The 20,825-nt window shown below is 50.2% G+C and overlaps 8 protein-coding genes across 8 annotated transcripts; 4 read left to right on the top strand and 4 right to left on the bottom strand.

The window, feature by feature from the left end:
* Positions 1–971: 971 nt before the first annotated feature.
* Positions 972–5,018, top strand: UREG_03781 (uncharacterized protein; the record flags this gene model as incomplete). The annotated part of the gene is made up of 1 exon (XM_002544218.1): positions 972–5,018. The coding sequence occupies one exon, from the start codon at positions 972–974 to the stop codon at positions 5,016–5,018; it is 4,047 nt and encodes a 1,348-aa protein (XP_002544264.1).
* Positions 5,019–5,906: 888 nt separating this feature from the next.
* Positions 5,907–7,260, top strand: UREG_03780 (uncharacterized protein; the record flags this gene model as incomplete). Its single annotated transcript, XM_002544217.1, has 3 exons — positions 5,907–6,630; positions 6,787–6,914; positions 6,997–7,260. 3 exons carry the CDS (start codon positions 5,907–5,909, stop codon positions 7,258–7,260), a joined length of 1,116 nt encoding a protein of 371 aa, XP_002544263.1.
* An 887-nt stretch (positions 7,261–8,147) lies between these two features.
* Positions 8,148–9,567, top strand: UREG_03779 (uncharacterized protein; the record flags this gene model as incomplete). Its single annotated transcript, XM_002544216.1, has 2 exons — positions 8,148–8,277; positions 8,345–9,567. 2 exons carry the CDS (start codon positions 8,148–8,150, stop codon positions 9,565–9,567), a joined length of 1,353 nt encoding a protein of 450 aa, XP_002544262.1.
* Positions 9,568–10,326: 759 nt separating this feature from the next.
* Positions 10,327–11,300, bottom strand: UREG_03778 (uncharacterized protein; the record flags this gene model as incomplete). The annotated part of the gene is made up of 2 exons (XM_002544215.1): positions 10,327–11,148; positions 11,220–11,300. 2 exons carry the CDS (start codon positions 11,298–11,300, stop codon positions 10,327–10,329), a joined length of 903 nt encoding a protein of 300 aa, XP_002544261.1.
* Positions 11,301–12,725: 1,425 nt separating this feature from the next.
* UREG_03777 (uncharacterized protein) lies at positions 12,726–13,481 on the top strand (the record flags this gene model as incomplete). The annotated part of the gene is made up of 1 exon (XM_002544214.1): positions 12,726–13,481. One exon carries the CDS (start codon positions 12,726–12,728, stop codon positions 13,479–13,481), a length of 756 nt encoding a protein of 251 aa, XP_002544260.1.
* A 272-nt stretch (positions 13,482–13,753) lies between these two features.
* UREG_03776 (sorbitol utilization protein SOU2) lies at positions 13,754–14,780 on the bottom strand (the record flags this gene model as incomplete). Its single annotated transcript, XM_002544213.1, has 3 exons — positions 13,754–14,001; positions 14,064–14,447; positions 14,525–14,780. 3 exons carry the CDS (start codon positions 14,778–14,780, stop codon positions 13,754–13,756), a joined length of 888 nt encoding a protein of 295 aa, XP_002544259.1.
* A 733-nt stretch (positions 14,781–15,513) lies between these two features.
* UREG_03775 (uncharacterized protein) lies at positions 15,514–16,871 on the bottom strand (the record flags this gene model as incomplete). Its single annotated transcript, XM_002544212.1, has 2 exons — positions 15,514–16,563; positions 16,659–16,871. The coding sequence occupies 2 exons, from the start codon at positions 16,869–16,871 to the stop codon at positions 15,514–15,516; spliced, it is 1,263 nt and encodes a 420-aa protein (XP_002544258.1).
* A 2,349-nt stretch (positions 16,872–19,220) lies between these two features.
* UREG_03774 (uncharacterized protein) lies at positions 19,221–20,235 on the bottom strand (the record flags this gene model as incomplete). Its single annotated transcript, XM_002544211.1, has 2 exons — positions 19,221–19,875; positions 19,949–20,235. The coding sequence occupies 2 exons, from the start codon at positions 20,233–20,235 to the stop codon at positions 19,221–19,223; spliced, it is 942 nt and encodes a 313-aa protein (XP_002544257.1).
* Positions 20,236–20,825: the final 590 nt, after the last annotated feature.

Genomic DNA, 20,825 nt, shown 5'->3' with positions numbered 1-20,825 from the left:
TCTTTGTATATAAAGCGTCAAGTGCCTCATATAAACACTTGTTCTAATGACAAAAAATGTCAGAATTGCCTCGAACGACCCTTATTTCCAGCTTCATCGCTCATGTTGCCGCTTGGCTTGCTGGATGCCTTGCTCAGTATCAGAGGAAAATAGCCCTCAACCAAAACGCGCATGAGCAATGCAAATCGTATCTTTGCATAAAGTCCTCCCGATCACGGGTCATCTATCTAGAGTAAGCCCGTCGTCCCTCTCGTCCAAGAAGGGATAACAGCCTTATTGCGACCTTGGTGCCCTAAGCCTTGAGCCCTTTCGCCACCGCCAGTCTTATTGTCAATCCGACACGGGAGCTATTTCTAGCCCACCCGAACTCCGATTCTGCCTCGTCAACTCTGAAAGATCCTAGGGTCATCACGCGAGTTATGGTTACTCCAGAGGAGATGATGAATGCCTTGCGTTCCCCGGGCTGCGCCACAGCTGCATCAATCCCTTGCTCCCCACGCAAAACGGTTCGTTGAGATCCTCCAACTTCAAGCAACAAACGGGCATAATTGCTTTTTCTTCAAGCGAGAAATGAGGATTCCTCCCCCCGCCCCGGGCGCTAACTCGTCCAGGAACTGGCGCCGGGGAAGACCCGCATAAATAAAGCAGAGGGCGATGCCCCTCTATTTTGGCCAGGCAACGGCAGCATCATGATCTTTCTTTGAAGCCACCTTTGTGCGGTGATGGGCAATGCCATTGCTGATGGGCTGTGAAATATATGTCTGATTTGTTATTTGTATTCCTATTTATACCCCAGCATCAGTAATTGATGCCTGATTCCTGTCCATTACTGTGTTTACCCCAGACGCAAGCGCTAAGCAACGAGGTAACCTAGTGTGTTCCACAAACATCGGATTGATATCAGATGCGATTGAAGCTAACTTTCAGTCGCAGTTTGGTGCCTGATCAGGCCACAAATCCCCCCTTTGCCCATGGCGAGCCCTCACACTCCTCGAACAGCGCAGGGCTGCCACCGGATACTGCTCTCCCTAAGCATCAAATACAACTTGGACCTGCCAACAAGCGACAAGAAGGGTACTCCTGCTCAACGAGAACGGACTTTAAGCGAGAAATGTGTGGCTGGTCTGACATATCTCCATTTCAATGGACGCGCTGAGAAGGTCATTGGCCTGTTTGAAAGCCGGGCCACGCCGATGCTCTCAGAATGGATTCACAAACCAAACCAGGATCGGGGAACTTTGCCCTCAATTCCATCCGCGTCTTTTATCAATGGCAGTGTGTTTGAGAAGTCGAAGAATATTTCTTTTGACCAGCGCACGCAATTGCTCCGATGTCTGCACGAATTGATAGACAGTGAGATCCGATTTCTTAAAAAGAATACGGTCACGCCGGCAAAGGCAAAGGCAATTGTAAATGGAACACCGTCAGGAAGCCAGCTGAGGCAGTCGGGGCCTGCAAGGGCTACGACGCCGCCTCCTCCCAGGATCCGTTCGTCAGGCCATTCGCCCTCCAAACGAAAGTCGGCCCTTTACTCAAGCGAGGTATTTAAAACTGACTCCAGTGCCCCCATGCATGGCCCCTATCCCCTCCCGAGCCCTCCTTCCCTAGGGGATGAATTTGATGATGATGACTTGGATGGCCTCTTTCTACCATTGATCACAACTGATGTTCCCGTCGAAACCCAGTCCTCCTCCGCTCAGAAAGGAAAGCAGCAGAAGCTCGATAGGTATTTCAAACCCATCCGGTCGCCGCCTATGGGAAATGGCGATCCTGGCAGCTCGTTCGACAACAATGATCCGTTTTCAACCCCGTCAAGACCAGCAAGGCAAACAAACGTTGATCTGTTTATGAGGGTTTCTAAGCCAGCAGCCACACAGAACACGTCTCCGAATGCGGACAAAGTTGATCCGGTGGACACTTTTTCGACGGTAGCGACGAGAGGTTTAGAGCGCTCGTCGTTTATGGAGGGTACTAGCACCGTTGCTACATCGTTTCAAAGCAACGTGGGGAATTTGGGGCCTAAACCTGATGCAGGACGATATCAATTTGACGACGGGGCATCGGAGAGTTCAACAGTAGCGCTACTCCAAAGTGAAGAATTTCAAAAGCAACTCGCAATGGATTTACCACCAACACAAGTGGCAGATCCAATCGAGACGGAGGTGGAAGTATTCGTTAACAAGCTGGAGTCATTTGGCCCATTCACACTCTCCAAAGGCGGCAATTGGCCTAGTCATATACCCCTACGGTGCCGATACGAAGTCGCAAGAGTTGCCCAATCTCGGGGGGTTCTAATTCAAGATATCCTCCCAGATTATCAACTTCCTAGCCAGGATTATGCGGCATTCTGGGAGTTCATCACTCGAGCAACTACCCGTGGGAGAATCAGTTTACTTGAAAAAACCAAACCCACAGTCTGGGAAACAGCAGTCGGGAATTTCGAAGACGCGGGTAGCTCAGATATGGTAACTTTGACCGGGGAGCTTGACTGGTGCCACAAATCTGAACCTGGGTACCTGAAGTTTGCTTTGAAGCCTCTACGACTGGAAAGAGGCCATCGATTCGCTCGTCGATTCGGATCAGACCGTTTTATGGAGATCACGTTTCCTGCTTTAGTCAAATCCCCCGAATACCTCAAGAATAAGGGAACCGTTGTGCTGCAAAGTATCGCGACCTGGTTGGCCACACGCTCCCATTATATTTTGGGAAGAACATGGCGTGCGTTTTATCTCGAGGATGTAAAGTCCAAAAATAAAAAGGATGGCCCAAGGAGCAAAGTCCATTTGTTTGCTGTTGATGGAAGTGATTTCCTCAAGGCACCGTCAACTATCTCTCCTATCGGCGAGGTGTCTCACCGGCACACTCCGATGAGCGTGGAAGCGTTGGTTGACTGGCATATACCGTTCAAATACAATAAGCGGCAAAAAGACTGCAAGCTCTTCCAACGGTTATCATTAGCGCTGTCACGGACTATACCTACTGTGGTCGTCAGGCCGGGACGGATTGTACGGCGAAAAGACGCTGAGATTGTCATGAATGACGGATGCGCGCTGATGTCTGCTTCCCTGGCCAATGAGATCAAAAGCTGCTTGGGTCTTAAAGACGAGAATCCCTCTTGCTTTCAGGGCCGGATTGCCGGTGCCAAAGGGATTTGGATGGTTGACAATGCAGATTCAAATGGCGACTCCTGGATAGAGATCAGTGATTCCCAACTCAAAATCAAACCACACCCTTCCAAATGCAAAATTATGCTTGACGATTACCAGCTTACTTTTGAAGTTGTCTCATGGTCTAGGGAGCTTCGCCCAGTGAACCTCAATGTCCAACTTCTGATGGTCTTGCAGCACGGTGGAGTCCAGACGGACCGACTCAAAGAGCTTGTCCGGCGGGAATCAAGTGCCTGGTATGCGGATTTTAAGAACACCATCACGAATGAGATTGTGTCCCGTGGCTGGATCCAAAAGCAAGGCCTATACGACAGGCGGAAGACCAGAAGGATTGATGACTTTCCGACGGAGAATGCTGAACAGGCCATCTTGCTCCTGGATAGCGGGTTTCATCCGCTAAGGTTAGCTTATCTCAAAGAGCTTTTGACAACCTTCCTCAAAGACTATTGCAACCGCCTTGATAGTTTGAAAATTAGGATCCCCGAATCCACTTATGCCTATTGCATCGCGGACCCTTATGAGGTCCTGGCAGAGGATGAAGTGCATTTCGGGTTTTCAAAGCCATGGGAATCTTATGGGTATACTGATTTGGATGGTGTGGACGTCCTGCTTGGCCGGAATCCAGCTCATTTGCCCAATGACATCCAGAAGCGACGGGCTGTGTTTAAAAAGGAACTCCGCCACTTCAAAGATGTTATTGTCTTTCCCACTGTGGGCAAAGTGCCACTTGCCGGGATGCTTTCTGGAGGTGACTATGATGGTGACCAAGTGTGGGTTTGCTGGGACCCTGAGTTGGTGAATACTTTCATCAATACACCCTTTGAACCTGAAAAGGTTCCAGAACCCCATGAGTTTGGCCTCGTCAGTTGCTCCGAAAAGCTAAAGGAACCATTTGATTTTAATGAATTCCTAACAAAGGTCTTTGTTTTCAATGCAGCACCTTCTCTTCTGGGCCATTGCACCAATGAGCACGAGAAGCTATGCTATTATGAGAATGGGATTGCTTCACCAGGAGCAATCCAACTATCTCATCTGCTTGGCCATCTAGCTGACGTCCGGAAAACGGGCTATGAATTGAGACGTGAGACCTGGAAACAGCTATGGAAGCAAGTGAGCAGTGAACTTGGTCCTCATGGACTGAGAAAGCCGGCATACAAACAAACACAGGCTGAAGATGATGGTCGTTATAACATGTATAACATCATTGACTGTCTCAAGTTCGAGGTAGTCAGGGACGCAACCACCCAAATTTTGACAGACTTTGATCAATTTTCCAATAGCCAGGAACAGCCTTGTAAAGATCGTGATCTAACTGCCATTTGGGACGAAACGTGGTTGCGCGCGCTGTCTGAAAGGGACAATGGGAATAGTGCCCTACTAGAAGCGCTTGAAAAGCTCAAAGCGCAGGTTACACGGCTCTCCGAGGAACGACCGTACCGAAACTGCGGCAAGCCACTCTCCACCGTCATCTCGACGACCGCAGATCTTTTCCAGAGCATCAAGCCGCCCGAGTTCGATCATGAGCTGAGCCACACCTGGCGAAACTGGAATCCCACGTGGCAGATACTTGTGGCATCCCGCGTCTACTATTTCCGCTCTGAGAGTTACTTTCCCTGGTTTGCGGCCGGCCCGATACTCTGTGAGATCAAAGCCCGTGCGGTCGGGGCGTATCGGATGGTTACGATGCCTGTTTATGAGACCTTTCGGGTCAACCAGCGGGCTGCGAAGAGGGCGCAGGAGGCTTCGGAGAGTAGCCGTGAGGAGATTGAGAAGATGCTTGGGGATTCGAAGGAGCTTGAGGGGGATGATGGAGAAGATGATTTTGAAGATTGGAAGTCTTTTGTTTCTTGAACGAATACGGAGTACACTTTTTCTTTTTTTCTTTCCCCTTTTCGGATAGAGATGCAAAATTTCTGTGCTTGGACATTTACGATTTGGTTGCTCTCAAAAAGATTGTTGGATACCCTCTTGGACGCTCGTTGCCTGCCTTTGATATGAAAGGTCTTATGAATGCTACTACTTGTTACAATTTTAGATGGCTTTTGGGTCACCACAATGGCAACGGCTGGCTCCGTGTCTACGAGGTCCTCCGTTCATTGATGGAATCTAATGAATTTGCAGTATGACTTGCAAGACGTTTGAATTATTTATCACAGCCGTGAACCTGGATATCAAGGTAGCTCTTGGCCTAACTCTACTTTCACCGAATACTCCGGGAAAAGGCGAAATCCATGTCACCCGTTTTTCACTGAAAGTGAATCGAATAAGGGGTGAAGTGAGAGCTTCCCTTTGTCAAAGATCGAGCATATAAGTATGGGTTCAACCGTTATTGCAAATGTCAACATCTGGCTTGTCGGGACTCAGCTAGCTGCATTATCCTACATGTTCCATTCGCTAGAGAAGTGTTTGGAAATTCAGAGCCACAGCCATAGATCTCTTTGACTGTAAAAAGCGTGCAAATATACAACCAAATCAGCCAATGATGGATCGAGAAGCGTATAGCCGCAGAGATACGCCAAATGAAGCAGATTTGCCTGAGAAAGAAGTGTTAAAGGGGCAAGTCATTGTAAAGTTTGAGCTCAATGACAAAGAGAATCCTCACAACTGGTCCATGGTTTGGCAATCCTGATGATACCTCCTCTCGCTTGCATTCTAAGGCTAACGCATTAGTAGACATGGAGACTAATATATGCTGGCATAAGCATCCTTCTAACGTTGAACAGTACCCTTGGTTCAACCATGCCAGCTGGAGCAATCATGGTAATAGCTAAAAAGTTTGGCGTCACAAATCAATATGAATTGGTGCTCCCCATATCGGTCTTCCTTGTCGGGTATATCGTTGGCCCGCTATTTCTAGCACCACTATCAGAAATATACGGCAGGAGGCCTTTGCTGATGGGGACGTTTGTCCTATATTTATTCTTCGTCCTGGGAACAATTCTAGCACCGAATTTCCCAGCATTTTTGATACTCAGGTTTTTGGCAGGTACTGCCGCTGCCGCGCCAATGGCAATTGTGGGAGGGCTGTATGCAGATTGTTTTCCGGACCACGTGCAGAGAGGCAGAGTCATGGCAATGTGGTCCGCGGGGACAATGTTCGGCCCTACCTTATCGCCCATCATATCCGGATTCCTGGGAAGGGTTTCGTGGAAATGGCCATTTTGGTGCGAGTTATTGTTTGGAGTATTTAGCTTAGTGGCGCTCCATTTTTTGCCTGAAACGTTTGCCCCAGTCATATTAGCTAAACGGGCGGCACGGATGAGAAAAGAGTCGGGACGGAACGATATCGTTGCTCTGGATTCTGCCGAAACAGTGAATCTGAAGGAGGTATTGGCCGTAAGCCTTACCCGGCCCATAAAACTGCTTTTCACAGAGCGGATCGTGCCCGCGGTATGCTTGTACATGGCATTCATTTTCGCGATCCTCTACCTCTTCTTCCAGGCCTACCCTATTATCTTCCAAGGTGAGTCTCTTGTGCTCCAAACATTTAGCATTGCTCAAAAGCTAAGGATGTAGGCGAATATGGAATGTCGCCAGGGGTTGGGGGGTTGGCCTACTTGCCGGGTGAGTGCAGCGTCCTCTTACTCAGCCAATATACTCGCTAATAGGGTGGTGTTAGTGGCAATTGGTAGCATTATCTCGTCAGTGATGCTCGTTCTGTGGGACGAGTACATCAGGAGGCGAAACAAAACGGTGACCACGGAGCACCGCCGTTTGGTTCTGGCATGCGTCGGTGGGCCGCTCGTTGTAATTTCACTCTTTTGGCTGGTCAGCGCTCCCGTAGCCATCCCACGCCCCGTATGTTGACTAACAACACATGACACTTTAGGGCTGGACGAGCAGGAAGTCGGTGCATTGGATCGTGCCGATGCTCGCTGGACTTCCGTTTGGAATCGGCAGCACCACGACCATCCTGGCTCTGCTGAACTACATGGCGGACGGGTATGGAATTTATAGCGCATCCGCCATGGCTGCAGCGGCGTGCACCAGGTCGGTTTGCGTGCGTTGCTTCCACTCGGCGCGAAATCAATGTACGAGAAGGCTGGGATTGGCTGGGGGAGCAGTTGTTCTGGGACCATCAGTCTCCCCATGATGCTATCCCATTGTCTTCCTGAAGTATGGCGAGAGCCTAAGGGCCCAGAGCCCACTCTGTTCCGCGTTGGCTCGACAGAAAGCAGCCGAGGACAGCGATAGCAGCGGATAGCGGGCAAAGAAGATGAGGTCAAGTTGATAGAGAGTTGTGCCTTTTTAGAAGCGAGGTCGAGATTACCTAATCTAGATGATATATTACCATACAGTACCGTACCCTAGCGTAAAGAACAGCTGACAAATATATTCCACGTGACTGTCACATGAAGACGCTAGCGAGCACTAGCGCGGGTCACATGTTGTTTTCGTCCGATGTCTTGATAGAAGCGCCCCCAACAGAGGGCTGGCTAGCGAGTCGATATCTGCATCGCCACCACGGCCACGGCACGATTGAGGGCTGCGTGCCGATAGAAGACTCGTTGGGGTTCCTGCTGCTCGTCCCGCTTCATCTCAGGGAAATTGAATGGAGACGACATCCTCCCAGCTTAATCTCCCTGTATTAGTTAGGCAGGCTATCATCGGTTGAAACCTGCAATCTGGTTCTTGTCTTGGATCCATGTACGTATGCGAGCAAACCTCCTCAGTCTCTGCTTCAATTATGCCAGCCTTGATTAAGGGCATGGATGGCACAATGTTACATGCCACAACCGCCAGCATCCAACATTCTCTCCTGTCTGGTCTGGGGGCTCGACACTGGCGCCCGCTGATCCCGCCTTGTTATTAACTTTCATGTGCTAGCAGTGCCGCCGTCACCCAACACGACCCTCGTTGAGCACTCGTGTCCCATCTCGAACCCCATCGCTCTCGTCAAACCCTCCTAGACGCGAGTCATCGATGCCTGCTCAGATATAACTCTGCCTGAGACGCGGTATCGAACCCCAACCCTCCGCCATGTCAACGGCCAACTCCACTCGAATGGACGTTGACAGCATGTGCAACGATGATCGCTCCACTCGAGCTACAAGCGTTTTGTCAATGGATGATATCGAAGCCGCACAGGCACTAGAAGGCCTCCGATCAGGTAAGAACGCTCCCCTAAAAGCCGTCATGTTCAGCATCGAGGCATCCTGACTGTCTCCCATGAGAAGATTTCGCGCACTCTTCCCCGTCGTCGCGCCGCTCCACCCTGTTCTCATCCGAGCCACCGCAGCCAGAGCCGCTATTGTCGCTTCTTACCTCCTCCCACCCCTTGCTCTCCTCCGCTATCAACAGCTCAATGTCCGTCTACTCGTCATCCAAGTCATATTCGCCCAGATTCAGATACGGCGCTGAATTCATAGAGCGGAATATCGGGACCCCAGTTGCAAACACTGTTGGGAGCGTCGGGCGCAAAACCGGTGTCGAAGGAGGCTTGCGCTGGGTTCTGCAGCGACGAGATAACCCAGGTCCGGGCACCCGTGGTGCGCGCTCCGATGGCAGGGAACAACACTCTGATGCCATGGATATTGAGAAGGGCCCAACCGAGCCACGGCCCACTCATACAAGACGCTCCTCGGGTCTATCCAGCGTCGAGACGTTGCCGCCGTATGACACACTGTCGTCGCCCAACTATGAAGATTTGACGGCTCTAGATAGCAAAATCGATCTCACTCAGCCTTCTCAGAATCAGACCTGGCAGAGTCGCTTAGTAATTTCCACCTCCGGGTTAGGAGTCGCGATGAGCGAAGAATCGCTGCGCAGTTTGACATACTGTCTGAAGTGGTTGCAATGGGCGAACACGCGCCTTGGAAGTTCCATCGTAATTCTGAAACGGGTTCTCGAAGAATGGGACGAGTCACGGCAGCAAGAATCGTCGGGCGATATCCTGGACCCGGAAAATAGGCCAAGGAGCCCAACCGCCATGTCGCGACAGATCCAGCAGGTCAAACAGGACGTCCTTCAGACTCTCAAACAGGTGGTCGACGTGGTATCGAGATACGCAGGCGGCTCGCTACCTGAAAACGCGCGCAATCTTGTTCGTCGGCATCTGACCTCGCTGCCACAGAGGTTTCGACTTGCTTCATCCTACACCAACAGACAGGACGATGCGTCCGATTCTCAGTCAGACGCCACCTCCACCAGCGCCCACCGTGTTCTAGTCCTTGCTGAGGAGGGTTTGGATATGATGGCGCAAGTCAGCAGAGTTGTAAACGACACACTCGTAAGCGCCGAGAGTTGGTGCGAGAGGCTGCGAAGGCCGAAGCCAGCAGTCAACTCAACAGGTGCTCAAGACTCAGAGTCGCCGGCTTTGAGCAACCTAGACGTCAAGCAACCTTTCGTTGATGCGACACAGCCTCGTGACGTGGAAATGACAGGCATGGAACAGGCTTGATTACTTGTGGTACTGGCTATGCCCGCCTGAAAGTCGGTATCCTAACCGGTGAGACAAACGGCTCTACGCCGTAGCAACCGGATTGCGACACCGATGCTGCGCCAAATCCATCCTCCCACTGCCGGCCCCCCTGTACGCAGGCATCATCATCACACTGTACAACTTCGATATATACCCAGCTTTCACTTCACCATCCGGTATCTTTTCGGCATTTGCCCCTGGAGTGGCTCCAAAGTGCTATCTATATTTTCTTATCTTCGCTTCTATCTTTCCCAGAGAAAAGAAAATGCCTGGTCATATCTCCATTCCAGCTCTTGTTCCCAAACAACTTCTCTGACATCCTGCCGCTCTTCATTGGGGACTCTGTACTTACTGCTACTTGGTTACTTTACTTTCCGCATCTCCTAGATTTGGCTATGCGACAGAAAAGAAAATTGTGCCCTATTTCCTTCAACCTGTGGATTACTAACTCACTAGCTTTTTGATCATTTTTCCTTTTAGCTGATCGTGGATTGACTAGCTATATGTTTGTGAATCTGATTCGTTATACATTTTGGTGCTGGTTCGATGACTCGAGTATCCATGATCTCCGTCCAGGTCCGCCCTCGTAAACCAGCTGAGAGAGGAAGCCAAGTGGCAGCTCAAAATGGACCTACCTCACTTTATAAAGGATACGGCAATTAATATTATGGCAATAATTTTCTTGTTATTTTATTGAAACACGCTGCGTATTCAATTAATCTAGCAAGCTTCTTACTATCATCCCGGCTGCCTGGACGGTCCATCTTCTTTGCTGCACTCTATGAAACCGCTCGTTGTTCCCCAATCCTCGTCCCTGGGCAACAAGCGCAACCGTAGGGATATTTTCGGCTTCTCGTTTTCCACGTTCCCTAACCTTTTTCTCCGCAACCTTTCAAGACTCCGCTGGAGTCGATCTTCCCCTTCTTTTGACTCCTGATCGTCTCCCCTCTCCCGTTTCCGCGAGAACAGCTGCCTGCGTTCCTCCACCCGCTCTCTCATAATGTTTTTCCATCGCTCCCTCACTTCATTCAGCCGCGTGGCTCGATCGGCCGCCCTGCTGCGCCATGCCTCTACTCGACGATCTATTGCATGGTCGTTGAACGGCCATCCGCACCTCTTGTCAACCTCGTCGTTGGCGATGTTGGGCTGCTCATGTGGAATATGAGCGTCTAGCTTGCTTACCCACTTCCAATACTGCCGCACCTCATCCTCGTCTCTGCACACCTGTAAGAAGGAGCGTCGAGCCTGTTGATGCTCATGCAGATGCCGGTGGAATGTGTACAGGGCAAAGGGATCGCGTCCTCGCCAAGCAGCTTTGAACATCGCCCTTTGGTCTTCTGTTGCTACTTCCATGTAGCCTCTCTCCTGCCGTGGCGACCTCTGGCGGGGAGACAAAATGATAGATTTGTCATTCATCTCAGCTGGCGAAAGGGTGTAGGCGGGGTCCCTTTGGGGATTGTAAACCCCGGTAGCAAGGTCGGTTCGCATCATGGATGGGTCAAGGCTTTCCACAAGTCCACAGGTTGTACCGCAGGCCAGGGTTTCATCAATCACAGCTCTCTGCGGGATATCTTAGCGTGGCTCCCGGAAGAGAAAATAGGAGAAGAGCGAAATGTACGGCTTGGACGAACCTGCTCCTCTATTCGTTGCTTTTGCCAATGGCTTTGAACCCTTTCTTCTTCAGTCTCGTTGGGTGTTTCGGAGCTCGCCATTGTGAGAGCATGCGCAGAAGATAGGACGGTCCGTATCTCCGTGTGCTGCCGTATTTCGCGATACTGTCTCTAGCCACAGAGATAGGCACGCTCTCCGGTGATTTGTTCGGGTCGCGACGTCCGTTGACTTGCAGGCTGGCCGGTCCGTCTTGCTGCAGTTCTGGTCGTGGTGCGAAAAGCGCTAAAAGCATGGATGTTGGAGGCCTGAGTGTCAGTCATGGATTTTATACATGACAGTGAACTGCGATGACGGAAAAGAGCATAGCTTTTGTTTGCTGTAGATTAAACATGGCCTTGCTTCCGAAACAATGGATCGCTTCCTTTGCTTGAGCACAGCTAAGATCATAAACAAGGGATCATAATGCAAAAACAAGAAAAGGGATCCTAAATGGAACAGGATAGCCCAGGGAGTGTTAAGACCTTCTAGCATGTCTAACTGCACATGGTGAGCAGTAGATCACTCCAACTCATAATCCCAGGTTCACATAAAATGACCAGAGATGATGATAGAAGTCGACATTGTGATTAAGCCGATCTAGCTCAAGCTTCTACCCTCCATCGGAGTGTTTCTAAGAGATGACTCGAGGAGGCTCAATGAGAGAATGAAGCAATCGACCAAACAAAGATATTGCATGTTTGGCGACAATAAGGACGGACGACAAAGACCAGGCCAGTCAAGTAAAAAGAGTGTGATTAAATAGTCTTGAAACAAAAACGTTTCTGCTTCAAGCTGTTGATTAGCCAGTCCAAACGATGGTCTTGCCTGGGCGCCATGTTCATACGGCTTTTCGTTGTATCGAATGCCAACTCTGTAGATTGGAGAATTTGAAATCCACTCTGGACTCTTTGCATATGAAAGACATTTCAGCGATCAACGGATGTGTTTGTATATATGCACTATCAAGCCATGTTAGCAAACTGTCTGATGGCCACGACCTACTCAGCAGTGTGGATCGGGTGCCTTCTCCAATGCAGTTCTGGCCTGAGAGTTTGTCGCCGTTATTTATGATGATGATTCGAGATATCACTTTCCAGAAAAAAGGGAGCAAGGCAAAAGAGATATTATCTTGTCAAAGTGATTGTGTGCAGAATTGATTCATGTGTGATGCTGTGAGGTTGACCAGGCTGCATAAAAATGGCTTTTTGCATGGTTGCACAGAGCTCCTGAGCGCCTCCCATCAGCAGGGCTGCTTGTTAACAATGGCATTCAACGTGGGCAAGAAATAATTGTCCTCCAATCTGATACTTCTGAATAGTCATTCTTATTCTCCATGTCTGCTTCTTGAGGATTTTTCCTCCTTCGTCATCCACGACCACACAGAGCATGCTGCTACCTTGCCAGCTGCAAATACCAGCCATTCCCCAGCTCTCGTCCGCTATGTGAAATCGATGCCCTACTCATTGCACTCAAACATTCCACGATCAATGGGACTCGCCTCTCCAAACAATTCGATCTCGCACGACGGCTTCGATGAACAAGCAACCAAAGCAACCACTGTCCTGCCACCGGCTCTTCTCGCGGATCTAATCCCGGCGCTGGTAGTGCTCATTTACGCGCTTGGAATCACCTGCTGGTTTCGCGGTGTGATTTGGTCTTGCTTCCGCAAACCGATCTTCCAACGATGGACAAGGAGGACGGCAGATGGGTGGAAGGGGGACTATATGAACGTTGCCAAAGAGGACGACGATGAGGAAGTCGTCGATTTACAACGTCTGCCATCGATGATGCAACATCGGCGTGATGAGGAATTAATAGTTGGACCATCGGCCGTGAATGTAGTATCGCTCGTGTCGAAAAAGATAAAGAAACGACCTGAACGTCTGAATATACGCGGATATACACCCTTGTCGTCGTTTTCAGAGGACTGTGAAGGTGGTGAAGAGGCTAGTTTGGAAATCGATACTCGAGCTGCATCTATAGACCCAAGCTTGGAATGCCAGCAGCAAGAGCCTCAAAATTGGTTGGGATTATCCAAGTACTTTGATAACAACACAGGACAGCTGCAGAAACATATTTTACTCGACCCTGGAACCGAGTTGAGTGAAATGAGAGTAAAAGAAGAGGATGGGATGTTTGAGTATGATGGAGGCTTTGGTGATAATATTTTAGGAAGATGGTGTGATCGGGCTATCCGTTGGGCTATTGCGAGGGCTCAGCCATGGTTGGAGCCAGCGGGCTAGAAGTATAATGCGATAGATGTATTTCTTGGCCCATATTTGGGATGCATTCACTTGATGAACTGGAAGGAGCCTTTTTGGCAATTTTGGGAGAATCCGGCTAGCATACAGATAGTCTCATAAAACCAAAAACAATCATCTTCCTCCAGGGTATGTTCTCTAGCCCTGCTAGGAATTCAAGAGGGATAATCTATTTGCCCAGCCAATTTCTTGGTATGTATATACCGTGCCCAAAGTGACATTGCGAAAGCCCGAAAACCATTCGGAAAGGTCAACTACTGCGAAGTGTATCCTCCATCGATAATGATATCCGTACCAGTAGCGTAGCTGGAAGCATCAGATGCCAAGAATATGTATGCACCCGCCAATTCGTGCGCCTGCCCTTGACGGCCCATTGGGATTTTTCCATTCAACAATGTAATCGTTTCTTGGGATAGAAACTCGGTTAGTTCCGTGCTGATATACCCAGGAGAAACGCTGTTGGCACGAGCAAATTGGACCCATTCCAATGCCAACGATTTGCCTAGAAAGTATAAGCATTACGATTGTCAAGAAGTAGTAGTAGTAAGGTGCGAGAAAACTGACAGAGATGAATGACCCCCGCCTTTGCGGCGTTGTACGCTGACTGTAATTGTGGTACGTTGACAATGTGCCCACTCATTGATCCGGTTGCAATAAAGCTGCCGTACGAGAAATTTTCCAACCTGTTTCCATTGATGTCTGTGCCTTCTTGCTTTTGTCGGCGCCAAACAGGAGCCACCGCCCGGGCGGCGTAGTACACCCCGTCAAGATCCGTGCTGATCACCTTGCGGTAGTGGTCGAGTGTACCCTCAGTCATAGCGCCTTGTTTCCAGGGGATGCCCGAGTTGGCAACAAAAATATCAAGGCGGCCATTGAATTCCTTGACGACACCCTGGACGGCGTTTTCGACCTCTTGGGGCTCCTGAACGTTGACTTGATATGCCCTAGCTGTTTCCAACGGGAGAAGAGAGCCATCCATCAGTCCACTCTGCAAGTGATTTCCAGTGCAACTGCACATTCCTCACCTTTAACCCCGTATTGCTTCTCAATCTCTTTAGCCCGGTCATGGGCTGTTTTATTGCTGTGATACCACAAGGCCACATTGGCACCAGCTTCTGCGTACGCCTGGGCGACAATAAGCCCAATACCTGCCGCCGCACCAGCGATGATGGCCGTTTTCCCCTTGAGCGAGAAAAGCGCCATGTATCCACGTTCTGCCGGCGGAGGTTGGGTGTTTTGCTGCGACCATGACGCCCCGTTGCTGGAGAGGGCGGTATCCATTCTGATTGATCGAGTATCCTGATTTATCGTCCAAATAATAGCAATCTGCCCGCAATAAAGAAGATGCTATGGTCAAGTCAATGGGCTGGGAATCACAATGTCTGTGTCCAACCCTTGCACCGTTCAATGCAGGGATATATATCTCAATGAGGGGCAGAAGTTGTTGCAGCGGGTTCTGTTTCTTAGCGCCGTTCTCCATACATTTCCAAAGAGACGCCCGTGGAGATGTTGGGAATTGCTCCGCTGCCACTGAAGAGCACCAGCTGGGTTGCTATCCACAACGCCAGTCAATTGAAAGCAGCAGTTGCCCGCCAGACTGGGGATCGCGGGTGGAGAGCGTGCTGACTGAGCAGCGGATGATGTCATCGTGGGTCGGGGGTGCCTGAACACGAGGCTAGCTATATTGAGTTTAGTCTAAGATGAATCTGATTGGATGGATAAAAAGGCCAAGATTGTTTGCATCTTTTATTCTGTTTGTCCTGTTTGCCTGACAGACAACACTTCTCGACTGCGCGTTTGTCTTCAGGAACGACAGGCACAGTGGTCAACTAATACAAATCAAAGGATCTCACAGGAAGTCGACAAAAGCCCATATGGGTTATATTTCATAAAACATCAGCCTTTTATTAAGTATTAACAGCCAGGTTGCCATCTGACAGGTATGTACACTTTTAGACATCAGATGCGGCAAGAAGCGAAAATTATTTATAAAAAGGGTGCTAGCACCATAGTTTTATCCAACCAAGCGTTCACCAATAGGCTTGCCTAGAATAGCGAGGAGGGTTCGGATGACCGACAAGGACATCACCCTAAGAGCACCAGGTTCCAGCAATCCAGTCAATTGGGTTTCCTTGAAGCATCCCTTCTTGACAGGAACGCCCCGCATCCGCTCATCCAGCCAGATCAAGGCCTGGGGTGCTCCAGTAATGGTGCCACTTGCGTGGTCGGCGGTAAGGTCCGTGCGGAACTCGACGTTGGCTCCAGCAGCGCAATAGGTATCATAGACCGCAGCGGTCAAGTTGTGGGCGCTGATAACATCGTTCGCCGCTTTGTAGATGAAAATCGGGGTTTTGGGAGTGTTCTGGCCCATGGAGTTGTAGGCTAGAATCTCATTGACATATGGGAGCATAAGAACTTCGGGATCCTTAAAGTACGAATACATATCTTCGAAAGCATAATCGAGCATATTCGCGCCGAAACACTGCTTGCGGGCCTTGAGGAACTTTTCTCGCTTCTCGGGCTTGATCTGACTGTTGATGATGGATTCGATAACAGGATATTCGGACCCAAGCCCAAGGATACCTCCAGGGACCAAGCCAGTGAAGAGAGACTTGTTGATGGAGGGGATGACGGGTTCGATCCGAGGAACTGTGCCACCCAGGGCAGCTCCAGCGATGTTCAGCTCAGGAGCATATTTCGGCTGCAACTCCGCGGCAAAACCACTGGCCAAGCTTCCTCCAGAGTAACCCCACATAGTGACACGGGCCTTCTTGTTGACGCCAGTGAGTTCGGATGACGCCAAAGTTGCACGGATGCCGTCGAGGACCGCATGACCTGCACGAACGTTTGCTAAGAAGGCCCCCTTAGGGCCTTGAAAATCGGGGACAGTGACAACCCATCCCTTTTCGAGTGCGGCGAAAATGAGGACCAGCTCAATCTGAGTAACGATGGTGCCTAGAGGGCCCCCGCTAGCGGCTGCCAGCTGAAAGGCATACGACGGAGCACAGTTGATAGATGCGGCGTCTTCGGCGACCTGATAGGAGAGACCTTGTTCAGATCGGCTCTGTGGGGGATAAGAACCGTTGAGACCGTTGCCGTGGGCTTGCCGAAGTTGTCGTTCGATCTGTATAGGAGTTGGTAGGCGCCGTCCAGATTAACGCGGAAAGCGTTGAAAGCGGCAATAGGGTTGGGAACTTTGCGAGATCGGAGGACTGTGCCCGGTGCTGCATTCTCATATCCCTCCGGGGGGACATAGAAGGGGTCGTTCTCTGGCAGAACAGCCTTACCACGGGCCTCGAGTGGCGGTGGAATGGCTTGTACAACCAGTGCACACAGATAAAGGACGGCAAGCCACGCTGCACGGAAGGCCATCTTGAAAGAAAAGAGTCAAGGAGCGGTTTGGGAACTGTTCAGGTTCTCACCGGCCTGCTGCTCATGCCCATCTTGAAGGGATTAACCCACATCTTATATAGCAAAGGCTCGAGCATCTGGCGATCTCATAAAATGGACAGTGCACTCACTGGGTCCGATGGATGAGAAGGAATTAGCACCTTCTGCCCCGCCATCACATTGTGTCGATCCTCCAGTAAACGCCCTTTGCTCCTAGTTGAAGAGCTTGAAGGAATCCAGAGCCGAGGCGGATCATTGGTTTTGTGTGAAATTCTTGTGACAGGTGAAGAACGGGGACGTTCCAGCCTATCAGCCGCCGCAATGGCCAGAAGTTCTTGCCCAGACACTATATATCTCTGCATGGGGGACTGCAACCTGCGGATAAGTTGCAGCACAGTGCCTGTTCGATCTCGAGCGAAAAGATTCGCGTCTTGCCAGAACTTGCTCTCATCATTCAGGTGTCGAAAAGACACAAAAAGCATGTGAAGAGCCGAAGACTTGCCATTTTTTTTTGGCTGTTTCAATTCCTCTCTCATTATTTGTGGAAGACGGTCGTCAGGGGATGCCCGCCCCTTGTTCCTGAGGATTTCTGGGGTCCGGGGTCTCCGCATCGAGTGTCTTAGCGCCAATGCCAAACCCCAGAACTTTGGTGGACGGACCAGTGGGAATGCATCGCAACCCAAACAACAGGCGCAAAAGTCAGAAGATCAGTTGTGATTTGTGTGATTGGGTTTCACTCGGAAAAGAAGGGCTTCGGGACCCAGATTTTGAAGTTGTCTGGTTGGGACAAAACAACGGATTTACAACCCGGCCTAAGTAGAAAAACATTGCCAGATCTCGAGGAACAGCTGATTTGATCAGTATGAACAGTAGGAACTCGGGAGACTGGGAGGCCTGCATTGAAAGCGTATGGTGCCGCTGCTTCTTCTCGCACTCGAAGATTCATGGACTAAATCCATCGGGCGTCAGGGGACCGTGGATTCGAGCAAGGACTAAACCCACAGCAAGAGAATTGCAGGGATATAATGGAGAGAATAAGGGCGAACCCTCTTGAAATTCTCTTTTGAGCTGTCGGATTCTGGCGATCCATGTCCGGATGATATCAAATGACCAGTCCCGTTCTGCAAAATCACACCTTGGGGGAGAAAAAGTGAACAACACGATCCGGTTGGGCTTCTCTGTTGAATAGTTAGTTAGTCAACCTGAGGCAATCACGGAGGGCTAGCAAAGCTTGTCTTCTGAATGCTTGTGATTGAACTTTTAGCCGCCATGCTGGTAAACGTCAGCGAGTTTGTGAGGAGTGAACTCGGAAAAAAGCAGATTGGTTATGACCCTCATTACCGCGCTGACTGATTTCTTCGCGCCACATACTTTGTATAAGAAGATCTCCCTTTTTCCCTTTGAACCTCGCACTATTACCATGAAGCTTTTATCAGGCGGGGTCGGCCTCCAGGAAGCCGGGTCATTCTCGGGCTTTCGGCAGATACCTTTGGTTTCTTAAGGGAGACGCTCGAGCTAGGAAGCCGATTGTGGACAGGGATGGGCTCTGCAGATAGAACCATCGGTATTCTAGCACATGTTAACCCGCAGAATCATGGTGGAGGCGCGGATGCGGGGAAGTCCCAGAGCACCGACGACGATGGTGATGAGCGAGCCGAAGTCAGTGTGTGGGAGACACTACGATCAACGGGTGCTTCCACGGCGCAGAGCCGAAGATCATGTCTCTCGAATAAGCAAGGATGAAGGAACTCTTTGCGCTTAACAGAAGTGATCTGCTTGATTGAGAATATGACTCCCTGTATTGGCTTGGATCGTGTGCTGCTTGACCTTTTTGGTGGCTTTGAAACAAAGGAATCAAATGCCGATGAGATGTCAGCAATCAGACCGCTATCTTAGCATGAATTCCTTCGCATGGGCGCTCTATCTATTATTTTAATCATGGCCGTCACAGCAGGAATTCCACCCGAACCCCGAAGGACTTGGATGGCATGGTCAAGCCTGGTTGAGGATATGGTATCCACGAACCCGTTTCTCCCTTGATTGACAAGCAGTCTTCCAGGGCAGCAAGATGAACTGATCCAGTCAATCCTTTTTTGAGTAACGGGGAATTTGGGAAAGCTCCCACCAGGCAAACTCGGCAACGGCAGCCAGGTCAATTCAGGCGCACCTATCCATATCACTTCTCAATTAACACTATCACTGGACTGTACGTATCTGCGCTCCCAAGAATGAAACGTTTGAACGTACACAACATCGCCAAAGGACAAGTTTTCCCAACCCCAAAAACTTTTTCTAGATTCCGAAACCAGCGAGTTGGTCCTGAAATGCCGTTCATCCAGTTCTCTGCCATTTCGTTTCTTCCGCTCCGGCACCGCTACCGTCTTCTCCCGCTTGGTTCCCCTCGTCATCTTCCTCCCGCGGCCGGACTGAGCCAGCGCCAGGCCCTAGGGGTCCTCGTCCCTCACCAATCCAATTACCCTCCTCATCAAAGAACTCGTGCATATTTTCCGCCGTAATCCACCCTCCGCTTCCGGGCATCGCGGGAGGAAGGCCGCCCGCATTGTTACCGGGAATCACCAGTCCACTCTGGAACAACGCACTATCAGCCAACGGCTGACCGCCCAGGTCGTCTTCTTCGTCGGCCGGGTCCGGATGCAGATTAGAACAGGCAGATAGGGCAGCATAGAGAAGCTCCGTAGGGGTTTGTGAAGGTTTGTCGTCTGTAAGCAAAGACTCGTTTTCTCCCTCGCTTTGTGCCTGCGTAGTCGCTGGCTGCGGCGCGGGGGGTACGACGGTTAGCGAGACGGCGTCTTCCTCCAGATCCTCTTCTGCATCGACCCCAATTGACAGCTGCATGTATAGTCCTTGGACATCGTTACGTTCTTGCGAGTCTGGTAATCTGAGGCGCTGAATCGCGTGGAGCGAAATGGTACGGTATGGGATGGCGACACCTGTCGTTGTAGACGGATTGTACAGCAGTAGTTTTCTGTAAAAAAAGGAAAGTAATGAGTTAGCTAAACGTATTTCTTTCCAATGGCAGTGTCAGAAATGCTTCGTACTCGGACGTAACCCAAACATCCACGCCATCAATCACAATCTCCTTGTCTTGGTCACTAGAGCCTTCAGAAGGTTGAGCGCCATTCGTTGCCTCTTGACTAACACCTGGCCTTAGGCCGCTTAATGCGGAAACAGATGCCAATTCCCCCTCGAGAATCACGATCTTGCATCTTTCGCTGAGGTGGTGCAGGATCGGAGGGCCAGAATAAAAGGATTCAGGCGTGTGGGACTGATGTTCAGCGAGCGAGATGAAAGATGAGGGGTTCGGAGGGCCATGAAGGGCCTCCATTTTGATCCTGAAGGACGTGGGTCAGAGACGCCGCGGTTCTTTAATCCGTGAGGTGCTTTTAACTTGTATTTCCCGCTTCGGCTGAGAAACAATGACGGGGTGGTGAGTAGACTGTAGTGATCACTGATGGAGCTGGTCGGGCATTGTCCTTGGAGGTGAGTGACGTTAGCTCAATTAACTACGCCGGCACAATTGGTGATAAAAAGAGAACTCCTTTATTTAGAATCATCGGTGAATCATCAGGTTAATGTATTTCATCTACATAAAAATAATACGCATTATTTGGATAAGGCACTTCAAATACCAATGGGGCCTGCAGCTTTAGTCGCCACAATAGCACCCGAGCGAGACCAAGAGCCCTATTGTCAAGCATCCACGACTTAGCAGTATAAGTGTGTGCATTATTCCTGGCGTAATGTCATACTTGATGATATTCGCCAGCGATTGCGCCTGATAAATTTGCGACCAGTCACCAGACCGGCGAATGCAAAAGTAGGAGGACGGCGTCCGGCTCAGGGCCTGATTCTCTGGCATAGAGAGCCTTTCCTTAGCATAGAGTTGTAAGCTATTGACAGCTATTCAAGCTTCAC

This window comes from Uncinocarpus reesii, genomic scaffold (assembly GCF_000003515.1).
Source record: "Uncinocarpus reesii 1704 scaffold_2 genomic scaffold, whole genome shotgun sequence".
Classification (NCBI taxonomy): domain Eukaryota; kingdom Fungi; phylum Ascomycota; class Eurotiomycetes; order Onygenales; family Onygenaceae; genus Uncinocarpus; species Uncinocarpus reesii.
This window is presented reverse-complemented; position numbering and strand designations above follow the sequence as displayed.